General features: G+C 47.9%; 1 protein-coding gene across 3 annotated transcripts in view; it reads left to right on the top strand.

The window, feature by feature from the left end:
- Nucleotides 1-10,523, top strand: part of CACTIN (cactin, spliceosome C complex subunit) — a 59,974-nt gene extending 49,451 nt beyond the window's left edge. For all 3 annotated transcript variants that reach the window (XM_056573515.1, XM_056573509.1, XM_056573500.1), the window contains one exon: nt 9,982-10,523. In XM_056573515.1, the coding sequence (XP_056429490.1) occupies nt 9,982-10,472 (491 nt within the window). In that variant the 3' untranslated portion in view covers nt 10,473-10,523. The remainder of the gene's footprint in view (nt 1-9,981) is intronic.
- The last annotated feature ends 2,308 nt before the right edge of the window (nt 10,524-12,831 follow it).

Below are 12,831 nucleotides of genomic sequence, written 5' to 3'. Positions count from 1 at the left end.
GCTCTGCGGACGCACAACAAGGCTCAGGAGTGAGAGCGCACCATGTACATTTGAGGCCTAAATTGGTGATTTGCACAGGGGTGGCTGATTTTACAGCGGTTCTGACATAAACCCCAAAAGATAAATACCCACATGTGACCCCATTTTGGAAACTACACCCCTCACGGAACGTAACAAGGGGTATAGTGAGCCTGAACACCCCACAGGTGTTCGACAAATTTTCATTAAAGTTGGATGGGAAAAGGAAGAAAAAAAATTGTAACCCAATTTCTTCTGAGTAAGAGCATACCCCATATGTGGATGTAAAGTGCTCTATGGGTGCACTACAATGCTCAGAAGAGAAGGAGCGCCATTGGGATTTTGAAGAGAAAATTTGTCCGGAATTGAAGGCCACTTGTGTTTACAAAGCCCCCATGGTACCAGAACAATGGACCCCCCCCATATGTGACTCCATTTTGGAAACTACACCCCTCATGTAATGTAACAAGGGGTACAGTGAGCATTTACACCCCACAGGTGTCTGACAGATTTTTGGAACAGTGATCCGTGAAAATGAAAAATTTAATTTTCCATTTGCACAGCCCACTGTTCCAAAGATCTGTCAAACACCAGTGGGGTGTAAATGCTCACTACACCACTTATTAAATTCTGTGAGGGGTGTAGTTTCCAAAATAGGGTCACATGTGGGGGGGGGGGGGGGGTCCACTGTTCTGACACCACGGGGGGCTTTGTAAATGCACATGGCCCCTGACTACCATTCCAAAAGAATTCTCTTTCCAAAAGCTCAATGGTGCTCCTCCTCTTCTGAGCATTGTAGTTCGCCCGTAGTGCACTTCAGGTCCACTTATGGGGTACCTCCATACTCAGAAGAGATGGGGTTACAAATTTTGGGGGGTATTTTCTGCTATTAACCCTTGAAAAAATGTGAAATTTGGGGGGAAACACACATTTTAGTGAGAAAAAAATTTTTTTTTTTTACATATGCAAAAGTCGTGAAACACCTGTGGGGTATTAAGGCTCACTTTATTCCTTGTTACGTTCCCCAAGGGGTCTAGTTTCCAAAATGGTATGCCATGTGGGTTATTTTTGCTGTTCTGGCACCATAGGGGCTTCCTAAATGCAACATGCCCCCCAAAAACCATTTCTGAAAAACGTACTCTCCAAAATCCCCTTGTCGCTCCTTCACTTCTGAGCCCTCTACTGCGCCCGCCGAACACTTTACATAGACATATGAGGTATGTGCTTACTCGAGAGAAATTGGGCTACAAATATAAGTATACATTTTCTCCTTTTACCCCTTGTAAAAATTAAAAAATTGGGTTTACAAGAACATGCGAGTGTAAAAAATAAAATTGTGAATTTTCTCCTTCACTTTGCTGCTATTCCTGTGAAACACATAAAGGGTTAAAACACTTACTGATTGTCATTTTGAATACTTTGGGGGGTGTAGTTTTTATAATGGGGTCATTTGTGGGGTATTTCTAATGTGAAGACCCTTCAAATCCACTTCAAACCTGAACTGGTCTCTGAAAAAAAGCGAGGTTCAAAATTTTGTGAAAAATTGGAAAATTGCTGCTGAACTTTGAAGCCCTCTGGTGTCTTCCAAAAGTAAAAACACGTCCATTTTATGATGCAAACATAAAGTAGACATATTGGAAATGTGAATAAAAAAAATATTTATTTTGAATATCCATTTTCCTTACAAGCAGAAAGCTTCAAAGTTAGAAAAATGCAAAATTTTCACATTTTTCATCAAATTTTGGGATTTTTCACCAAGAAAGGATGCAAGTTACCACAAACTTTTACCACTATGTTAAAGTAGAATATGTCACGAAAAAATAATCTCGGAATCAGATTGATAACTAAAAGCATTCCAGAGTTATTAATGTTTAAAGTGACAGTGGTCAGATGTGCAAAAAAACGCTATGGTCCTAAGGTGTAAAATGGCCTGGTCCTTAAGGGGTAAAAAAAAAAAAAAAGAAAAAATCTCCCCCATTATCTTTTTTTCTGCAGTTCAATACTAATACAGTAATACCTCATTTACATAGATTACTATTTTTTTTTTTTTTTTACTTTTCTCTATCGGCTCCATTGGGGGACACAGAGCGTGGGTTATGCTGCTGTCTCTAGGAAGTGTGACACTATGGTAATAAAAAAGTCAGCTCCTCCCAGCAGGATATACCCGCCTTCAGGCTCTTAGCTAGTCTGTTTTAAGCTTAGTGTCTGAAGGAGGTGGACATGGTCTAGTGTGCTCCAGACCAGGTCTTCTGTTTTTTGTTTTCCTAGTATAGGGACGTGTTAGTTTTTTTTATTCCCTTTTCTTTTCTGTTTTCAGTTGAGGACTCAGGGACTCCGGCTCCCTGTTTCCCCATTGCGAGTGAGGGGGGCACAGACATTGCGTATATATGCGCTGTTAACCCCCCCCTCGCCAACGGTCAGCGCTTGGGTGGTACCTCATGGGTCCGGGTCCCCCTATTTTTTCTGCTCGCCTCGCTCGTGCATAGCAGCCAGGCGTGATGCAGGGAACTACAGCTGACTGAAGACTTCACTGAAGACTTCATTAGGTAAGTTCTTCTGACTGAGGTAAGTACTTTCCCTCTTTCTCCTCAGGTAAGCGGATTTGCAACTGCTGGAGACCCCCTGGTTTTGGCCCACCTTTTCAGGTTGGGCTGGCTTACTGGGAATGGACTTTTTTTGAGGACTTTATTCTGGGGGAGCAGTGGCACTCTGAGGGGGCATGTATGTTATGTTTGGCACTGTGTGTGTGTAGTGTGTTAAGTTGAACAGCGCCTTATATGCGGCTTACAGCCACGGCGCTAGTTCGGGCCAGCTTACTTTAGTTTTCGCCGGCAGCGCCTTATATGCGGCTGACAGCTGCGGCATTGGTACGAGCCGGGCGCTCTCAGCGCCGGCTTACTTTCACTTTCTCCGGCGGTCCCTGCCGGCGTATTAACCGCCCGCTCTGTTCCCCCGAGCGCATATGCGAATGACGTGTGCTCAGGTCAAGGAGCGGGCGCCATTACAGCTCCTCCTCGGCCTGGTTTTAGCTCCGCCCACAGGGCGGTCGGAGCTCTTCTGAGGTGCACATCAGCCTCGAATCAGCGCCGTGGGCACAAATTTCAGTCAGGGGGGGGCCAACTAGTTAGTGCCTCTGCTGCAGGCACGCCCCCCTCTACCATTGGCCGTTCCTTTTCTCACTATAGCTGCATGGAGCTGTTCTCCTCTCTGCAGCTGCCAGGATACATAGACTTATTTGGTCTGTATACACTGTAGTACCAAAATGCCTGGCTCTGTCGTGCCCACTTGCCCTGCCTGCTCCACTGCTCCCCCAGACCTCCTGGTACCCCCTGATGCCCTTTCGGTCCCGGTGGGTTCAGCCGCTCCACCACCCTGGGTTTCTTCCCTGACCCAGTATATGGCTGACTTGACCCAAGTTTCCCGTTCGGTGGCTGAGGCCTCCCGGGTAGTGGTGTCCGCCCTGAAGGGGTCTTCCCTGTGCAGGACCTCTGAGAGGTCCCGCTCCTCGTCTCCTCATGCTTCACGCTCTGACAAGCGTATTAGGGGTGCCTCGTCTGACTCTTCCATTGAGTCTTCAGATAGACGTGGGCGTTCCCCTCGTGGGTCCCGCCCCCCTGTCATCTGGGTACAAACGTCGCTCCTCCAAAGGACGTTCTCGGAATCTCCGCTCTGCCACGTCAGAGCTGCGTACCCGGTCAGGGTCGCCCCCCCCTCCAGGACTGCCTCTACTCATTCACTTCCCCTGGTGAACTGGTGGACGAGGCTTCCGAGCTGGCATCTGACTCAGAGGACCGCTCTGACTCAATTGCAACGGTGAACTCATTGGTGACAGCCATAAGAGACACCTTTCACTTAGAGGACCCAGGATCTTCGGATGTCTATCCAGAAGTATCCTTTAATCGTGCTAAGCCAGCACCTCAAAGGTTCAGCTCTCCCGCTGACTTTGATGACATTCAGGAATCTGCATGGAAACATCCAGACAAGAGGTTCCCGGGAATCAAGACAATCCAAGAACATTATCCATTTGTCAAGGACTTTGTCGCTAAGGTGGTTTCCCCTCCCCCAGTGGATCCACCAATCTCCCGAATCTCTAGGGAGATTGCCGCTGCCTCTGGCAGTTGCCGCTGCCTGCAAAGATCCCACGGACAAGAAGGTAGAATCCTTAGCGAAGTTTGCTTCTGAAGCAGCTGGCTCTTCTCCTCTTCCTATCTCCGCCTCGACATGGGTGTCCAAGGCCCTGTCGGAGTGGTGCCAAAAGCTCCATCAGGATATCTTAGCAGGATCCCTCCCAGAGGATCTATCTGCTCTGGCTCTCCAATGCTCCGAAGCAGGGGACTTTCTGTGCGCAGCTTCCATGTAGTCAGCCGGTTGTTCTGCCTTTGCTGTGGGTCACCTAGCGGCTCTCCGCCGCTTTATGTGGCTTAAAGCTTGGAATGCGGATGCCGCTTCCAAAAGGTCCCTCACTGAGCTTCCCTTTATAGGTGGCTGTCTTTTTGGCAAATGCCTCGATGAGATTATCTCTGAGGCAACGGGAGGTAAGAGTTCCTTATTACCTCAAAATTAGGCTCGCCCATCTTCCCAAAGGAAGTCCTTTTTCCTTTCGGTCCTTTCGGACCTCTGGTTCCAGCTAAGGGTCCTGGAAGGCGCCCTCACGGGATAAGAAGGCTCCCTCGTTCCGGGCACGCCTGGCTTGGAAGTTGGACTCCAACCGGTCCAGCCGTTTTACGCCCAAATCGGGCAACCGCAAGCCCACTTCTGCATGAAGTGAGGCCCCCACCCACAGTTTCTTTTCGGGTGGGAGGTCGTATCTTGTTTTCCGAGACATCTGAACTTCACACATTCAGGACTCTGGGGTCAGGGATGTGGTGTCCAACGGTTACTGGATCGAATTCGCCTCCCTTCCGAGGGATCGCGTTTTTCGATCCCGGGCAATCCCGGTCTCCTCCTCTGGCGAAGCAATTCGAGCGGCTCTCCAGTCTCTGCTTCTCCAGGGGATTCTTGTCCCACGTTCCTCCAGGGGAACGTTTTCGGGTTTGTGCTCCTCAATGGACGGTTCTGTGCGACCAATCCAACAGTCTCCTTCTCATCCACCACTTCAGAATGGAATCTCTCCGTTCGGTGGTGGCGTCCCTGGAACAAGGGGAGTTCCCCTCATCGGTGGACATCAAGGATGCCTACCTCCGTGTGCCAATATTTCCGGGCCATCATCGGTACCTCCGCTTGCGATTCTGGAATGGCACTTTCAATTCGTAGCCCTTCCCTTTGGTTTTGCCTCGGGTCCTTACAAAGATCCTTGCGCCAGTGTTGGGCCTGTTTGGTCGAGAGGAATCTCGGTTATATCCTATCTGGACAACCCTCTCATCAAGGCTCCGACCAGAGCCCAGACTCTGGAGAATCTGGACGTCACTCTCCACACTCTGACTCACTTCGGGTGGATGGTCAACCGGGACAAGTCAGTCCTCTGTCTTACCCAGTCTCTAACCTTCCTGGGACTTCGATTCGACGGCCTCTGCCCACATTTGTCTTCTGCCGGACAAACGTCTGGCGCTCTGGTCGGGGGTCCGCTCCCTTCGGACCCAGGTATCAGTCACATCTGCACTTGTATGGAAGTCCTGGGTCGGGTGGTGACAACTATGGAGGCCGTACCCTTTGCCCAGTTTCATTACCGCCCCCTTCAACTGGCAATTCTCTCTCGATGAAACCGGTCTCCTCTGTCCCTCGATCGTCTGATTGTTCTCCCTCGCAGGGTCCGTCAGTCTTTGCTCTGGTGGCTCCGCTCCCCCCTTCTTCTCCAAGGCGGTCATTTCTTCCCCTTCTCTGGCAGGTTGTTACAACGGTTGCCAGCCTGTCAGGCTGGGGCGGCGTGTTCAGGGATTGGACGGTCCAGGGACTCTGGTCTCCCCTGGAGACCCTTCTTCCGATAAACATATTGGAATTACGGGTGATTCTTTTTTGTCTTCTTCATTGGGAGTCCAGTCTTCAGTCCCGTCCTGTCTGCGTTCAGTCGGACAACGCCACGGCTGTGGTGTACATATTTCGACAGGGCGGCGCTCGCAGCTCGGCAGCCATGGCCGAGGTGACCAAGATTCTCACCTGGGCAGAGAGTAAGGGTCCGGCCATTTCGGCGTTTCACATTCCGGGAGTGCTCAACTGGGAAGCGGACTTCCTCAGTCGGTTCTCACCCGACCCTGGCAAGTGGTCTTCTCATCCGGAGGTCTTCGCGCAGCTCTGCGACCTCTGGGGCTTCCGGACGTGAACCTCTTCCGGCACAATCGGAGGATTCTTCTGTTTGTGTCCAAGTCCCGGGACCCTCAGGCTCTGGCCGTGGACGCCCTAGTGATTCCTTGGGCGGGGTTCGCCCTACCTTGTCTGTTCCCTCCTCTTCCGCTCCTTCCTAGGGTGCTGAGGAAGCTCAAGGCAGAGGACGTCCTCGCCTTTTTGGTAGCTCCAGATTGGCCCCGAAGGTCGTGGTACGCCGACGTAGTCAGGCTCCTGGACGACGCTCCCCTGCGCCTTCCGCTCCGCCCGGACCTACTCTCTCAGGGTCCTCTTGCCACCCCAATTTACAGTCGCTGCATTTGTTGGCGTGGCGGTTGAGAGCATGGTTTTGAGTGACTGCGGGTTCTCTTCCCAAGTCATTCACCCCATGCTCTAGGCTCGTAAGCCCTCCTCCGCACGAATTTACCACCGTACTTGGCGGTTTTATTTTCGTTGGTGTGAAGCTCAGGACTTCTCCCCGGTGACCTTCTCTGTTCCCCGTCTTCTCTCCTTTTTTGCAGTCGGGGTTGGAACTGGGGTTGTCTCTCAGTTCCCTTTTAAAGGTCTGGTCGCACCCTGGTTTCTATTTCTCATGTCCGGACCTTCCTGCAAGGAGTGGCGCACGCTGTTCCTCATCGGTCACCTTCTCCCCCTTGGGACTTGAATTTGGTTCTGAGTACCTTCCAGGGTGCACCCTTTGAACCCCTTAGAGAGGTGTCTCTCCGCCTCCTTTCTTGGAAGGTGGTGTTTATTGTTGCGATCACCTCCAGTCCTTCCTGCCGTTCTCAGTTTCTGGTGATCCACCAGGGCAAGGTCGTTTTGCGGCCAGTTCCTTCCTTTTTGCCAAAGGTGGTCTCTGCCTTTCATCTCAATGAGGACATTGTCCTCCCGTCCTTTTGTCCGGCTCCTTCTCATCCTAAGGAGCGCTTACTACACAGGCTGGATGTAGTTTGGGTTGTTCGGTCTTATCTCTCCATCACTTCTTCGTTTCGTCAGTGTGATTCCTTTTTCAGCCTCCTTTCAGGGTTGTGGCTCCTTCCACACGTTCTGTTGGGCACCCTGGGCTCTCCAGAATAGAGCCTCAACCTCGCAGATTTGCAAGGCGGCTACCTGATCGTCTTGGCACACCTTCTCGAGGTTTTCCCGAGTTCATACTTTCGCATCGGCTGATGCTAGTCTGGGTCGTAAAGTGTTGCAGGCAGCAGTGGATCGGCCGTCTGCCTGATTACTTATCTGCCCACCCAAGGGATGGCTTTGGTACGCCCCACGGTCTGTGTCCCCCAATGGAGCCGATAGAGAAAAGGAGATTTTTTAACACTTGCCGTAAAATCTCTTTCTCGAAGGATTCATTGGGGGACACAGCTCCCGCCCTTTTTGGGTTTTTCCAATTGGATCTCTGTCCGAGGGTGTGTTCAGTTATGTTTTTTCTTCTGTTTCTCGGACAGTTTTAAGGGTTTTCTTTGCCCTATTGGTCTCCTCCTATTGCTCTGGAACTTAAACTAACTAGCTCAGAGCCTGAAGGTGGGTATATCCTGCTGGGAGGAGTTGACTTTTATTTATTAACATAGTGTCACACCTCCTAGAGACAGCAGCATAACCCACGGTCTGTGTCCCCCAATGGATCCTTCGAGAAAGAGAGAGATTTTACGGTAAGTGTTAAAAATCTCCTTTTTGAACGAAAATTATCAATCAAAAACCAAGCAAAAAGGGATTCAGGAATGTATAGTAGAAATACAAAATGTAAACACAGTAGTACCTGAAATAACTTCACCAGGATCTCTTACATTAATAGCAATGTCAATAGTCACCGATTAGACAAAATACACTACTAACATGAGTAGGTAAGTGTGCACTATAGATATGCAACATCAAACACAGAAAGGCAAATTCATCTTTATTGAAGCATTGTCAATAGCTAAAAAAATAAATTAAAAAAAAAACATGAAACAGACACAGTAATAAAGGCACCAGGACACAGATAGGTACCGTATGTGTGAACCCAAATTTAATGGTTACAGAATAAATACAAAGGCTACATATAAATAGACTGTTGCCACAACTGTGTACTAAAGTGCATAGTGGAAAAATTTTAACAGCTACCTTCATTAACAGGGAGAAAGAAACCAAACAGGGTGCCAGACCATACCTCCGAAACAATTGTTTCACTGCACAAAAGGCTTCCTCAGGGGGCGTGACAAACCAACTGGCCGCCTTTCCATATATAGCCCACCTATCCAATGAAAACTAAGACCTCAAAGATGAACATACATAGCATCCAATAATAGGGCCAGACCAACCACTCATACATCTGCCAGTAATCAAAAAGACTTGCCCCTGATAACATGCACATGGTGTATACACACCTAAATGACCAAATGACCAGAAGAGCCAGGAGCTCAGGCACTGGTAACTTGTGCCAGTGATCACATGGCTCATCACATGATCGCACCCAGGCGTTGGCACGGGATGCCATGGTGATCGGGAATACGGAGGGCGTGCAGGTACTCTTTCCGTCCTTAAGTACCGGGACGCGAGGGCGTACCTGTACGCCCTCCGCCCCCAACAGGTTAATGCAAGTAGTTGTTCACACTTTTCCACTATGCACTTTTATACGCCATTGCGGCAACAGTCTATTTATATGTAGCCTTTGTATTTATTCTGTAACCATTAACTTTCTGTCCACACATACCTATCTGTTTGTGTCCTGGTGCCTTTATTACTGTCTTTTTCATGTTTTTTAGCCATTGTCAATGCTTTAATAAAGATTACTTTGTCTTTATGTAAATAGTTTTGTACACTATTTTATGTGTTTGGTGTTTTAATATCAATGTCACCAAAGGTTTGCATGACAAAAATAACTTTGCACTGTAAGGGGAAAAGTAAAATCCCCAATATCTATGTATACACAAATAAATATTATTCATAAGCAAATACCATAAAATGCTATTTGGTTACAAATGCGCTGGGGTACCCCTTGCCGGCTGGATGCGCAAATACAATACTTTTCACACACAGCGCAGCGGGGTCATATATATATATACATATATATATATATATATATATATATATATATATATATATATATATAATATATACACATACATACATATATATATATACACGCTGCGGGGGGCATTAATGTATATAGACGCTGCGGAGGCATAAATATATAAAAGCGCTGCAGGGGCATATATAATATAATAAAAATATATATGGGTGTGGCCGGCACGCAGGGGGGGGGGGGGGGGTGTTAGCGCTTAGAGTACTTTTTCAGGGCTGAAGTAAATTGGTGTGGGTTATTGTGTAAATGACGGGAGCTGCGACTTTTGTGGCACTTTCAGCGAAAAGTCACACATCATGAATTGATCACTACTACATAAAACTAGCCTAAAGCACTGCACATGGTAGTTCACTATTCAGATATGATCTATAGCAAAAGTTGCACAAAAGTTGCAGGAGAAGTGACTAAATAGCTTGATGAATTCCCGTCAATGTATTTAAATGTTTCCCATAGAACCAAACAAAATGTTTATCAGCTTTTGTACAGTTTGTACATAGAATACATACCTATGGAGCTGTTGTGTATCAGCCTCCCTTGTCTATACAGAATGTGTGAGGTACATCATTTTTTGGGGGGATTCGGGATATGTTGGTAATTCAATACTTATTTGTCTCATATATTTTTTCACACTTTTCTGTTTCCAGGAGATGCGAGTGAGAGCCCTGAAGACATCTTTATTCGGAAAGCAAAAGAGGGCATGGATGGGGATGAAGCACAGTTTAGTGTGGAAATTCCAGTCACGAGCAAAGCTTATCTATGGGCAGACAAATATAGGCCTCGAAAACCTCGTTTCTTCAACCGGGTCCACACTGGCTTTGAGTGGAATAAATATAACCAGACTCATTATGATTTTGACAATCCTCCTCCAAAAATTGTACAGGGCTATAAGTTTAATATTTTCTACCCTGACCTGATAGACAAACGATCGACTCCTGAGTACTTTCTTGAAGCTTGTCAAGACAACAAGGACTTTGCAATTCTTAGATTTCATGCAGGGCCACCGTATGAAGATATTGCTTTCAAAATTGTGAATCGGGAGTGGGAATATTCTCACAGACATGGTTTTCGCTGCCAGTTCTCCAATGGTATCTTCCAGTTGTGGTTTCACTTTAAGAGGTATCGCTACCGAAGATAAGACTACAAAATATATTTTCCTATTTCTGAATGTTGACTTTTTTTTTTTTTTTTTTTTTTTTACAAAATTGGGGAAAGAAACTAAAAATTAATTATTTGCTTGTGTACTTGCCTGAGAGTTTTTATACTTTGCCTTACAAATAAAAAATATCAGTGGGTCCTGCAGCCACTAGGTAAACTTAATTATATAAATGTTTGTGTGTGTGTGTGTGTGTGTGTGTATAGGTCTCTGCTTTACTATGACTGCCTTAGTGGTTGTGTTTTGCTACTGTATATATTTCAAAACATTGAGCATGCAATCATAAAGGGGTACTCGAGCAAAAAGTCAGTGTTTTTCATTTGTTTAGGCAGGCAGCCTGGGCATATTTACACAATTTGCCTCTCTTCTTCTCCCTGTAGCCTCCGGTATCATGGCATCAATAAATCACATTGACGCTCAGCAAATCACTGGCCACAATGGTGTCCAGTGATTGGCTCAGTGGCAATCTGATGAATTTTCCATAGCCCATTCTCCACCATGCTCAACTTCCTGGTGCTTTGGATGATAATTCAAAATGCTGCTCAGCCAATCATTAGCTGAAGATGCTGTGGCCAATGATTGGCTATGCATTAATCATGTACATGTCATTTTTAGGTCTCTATCACCCATACTTCACCAAAAAATAGCATATTAAAACAGCTCACTGTCTTTTAACTGTCTCACAGCGAGCCTGGCAAGTCAGCCAATCAATGCACTCTGCTATGTAACCCTTTTCTCTCTGGTTTTATACTGTACATGTTACACAGAAAGGAGCAAGGGTTACCGTATATACTCGAGTATAAGCCGAGTTTTTCAGCACGATTTTTCGTGCTGAAAACACCCCCCTCGGCTTATACTCGAGTGAACTCCCCCACCAGCAGTGGTCTTCAACCTGCGGACCTCCAGAGGTTTCAAAACTACAACTCCCAGCAAGCCCGGCCAGCCATCGGCTGTCCGGGCTTGCTGGGAGTTGTAGTTTTGAAACCTCCGGAGGTCCGCAGGTTGAAGACCACTGCGGCCTTCGACATCATCCAGCCCCCTCTCACCCCCCTTTAGTTCTGACTACTCACCTCCGCTCGGCGCTGGTCCGGTGCTGCAGGGCTGTCCGGTGAGGAGGTGGTCCGGTGGGATAGTGGTTCCGGGCTGCTATCTTCACCGGGGAGGCCTCTTCTAAGCGCTTCGGGCCCGGCCTCAGAATAGTCACGTTGCCTTGACAACGACGCAGAGGTGCGTTCATTGCCAACGTACTTCTGCGTTGTTGTCAAGGCAACGCCTCTATTCCGGGCCGGAAGCGCGGAGAAGAGGCGCCCCCGGTGAAGATAGCAGCCCGGACCACCTCCTCTCCGGACAGCCCTGCAGGACCGGACCAGCGCCGAGCGGAGGTGAGTACTGTACAGAACTAAAGGGGGGTGAGAGGGGGCTGGATGATGTCGAAGGCCACAGTGGTCTTCAACCTGCGGACCTCCGGAGGTTTCAAAACTACAACTCCCAGCAAGCCCGGACAGGCGATGGCTGCCCGGGCTTGCTGGGAGTTGTAGTTTTGAAACCTCTGGAGGTCCGCAGGTTGAAGACCACTGAGGGCGAATGATGACAAGGGGATGATGAAGGGGGGGTGTGCGGGATGATAAGGGGATGATGAAGGGGGGATGTGCGGGATGATAAGGGGATGATGAAGGGGGGATGTGCGGGATGATAAGGGGATGATGAAGGGGGGATGTGCGGGATGATAAGGGGATGATGAAGGGGGGATGTGCGGGATGATAAGGGGATGATGAAGGGGGGATGTGCGGGATGATAAGGGGATGATGAAGGGGGGATGTGCGGGATGATAAGGGGATGATGAAGGGGGGATGTGTGGGATGATAAGGGGATGATAAGGGGATGATGAAGGGGGGATGTGTGGGATGATAAGGGGATGATGAAGGGGGGATGTGTGGGATGATAAGGGGATGATGAAGGGGGGATGTGTGGGATGATAAGGGGATGATGAAGGGGGGATGTGTGGGATGATGACAAGGGGATGATGATGAGGATGTTAATGACGGGTCTGGATGATTACATGGGGGGATGATGTATTTCCCACCCTAGGCTTATACTCGAGTCAATAACTTTTCCTGGGATTTTGGGTTGAAATTAGGGGTCTCGGCTTATACTCGGGTCGGCTTATACTCGAGTATATACGGTATTTGAGATTGCATGTACTCTACCACCAAAGACAAAATGGTGAGTGCCAAGGTTTTGTGCTAAAAGTACAGTAGTTTTTTATGCATACATTTTTTGACTGTTATATATGTTCATGCAGAAAAATAAAAAAGTTATAGGGTTAGAAAAGGAAATTTTT

The sequence above is a fragment of the Hyla sarda genome, chromosome 1 (assembly GCF_029499605.1).
Source record: "Hyla sarda isolate aHylSar1 chromosome 1, aHylSar1.hap1, whole genome shotgun sequence".
NCBI classification, from domain to species: Eukaryota; Metazoa; Chordata; class Amphibia; order Anura; family Hylidae; genus Hyla; species Hyla sarda.
This window is presented reverse-complemented; position numbering and strand designations above follow the sequence as displayed.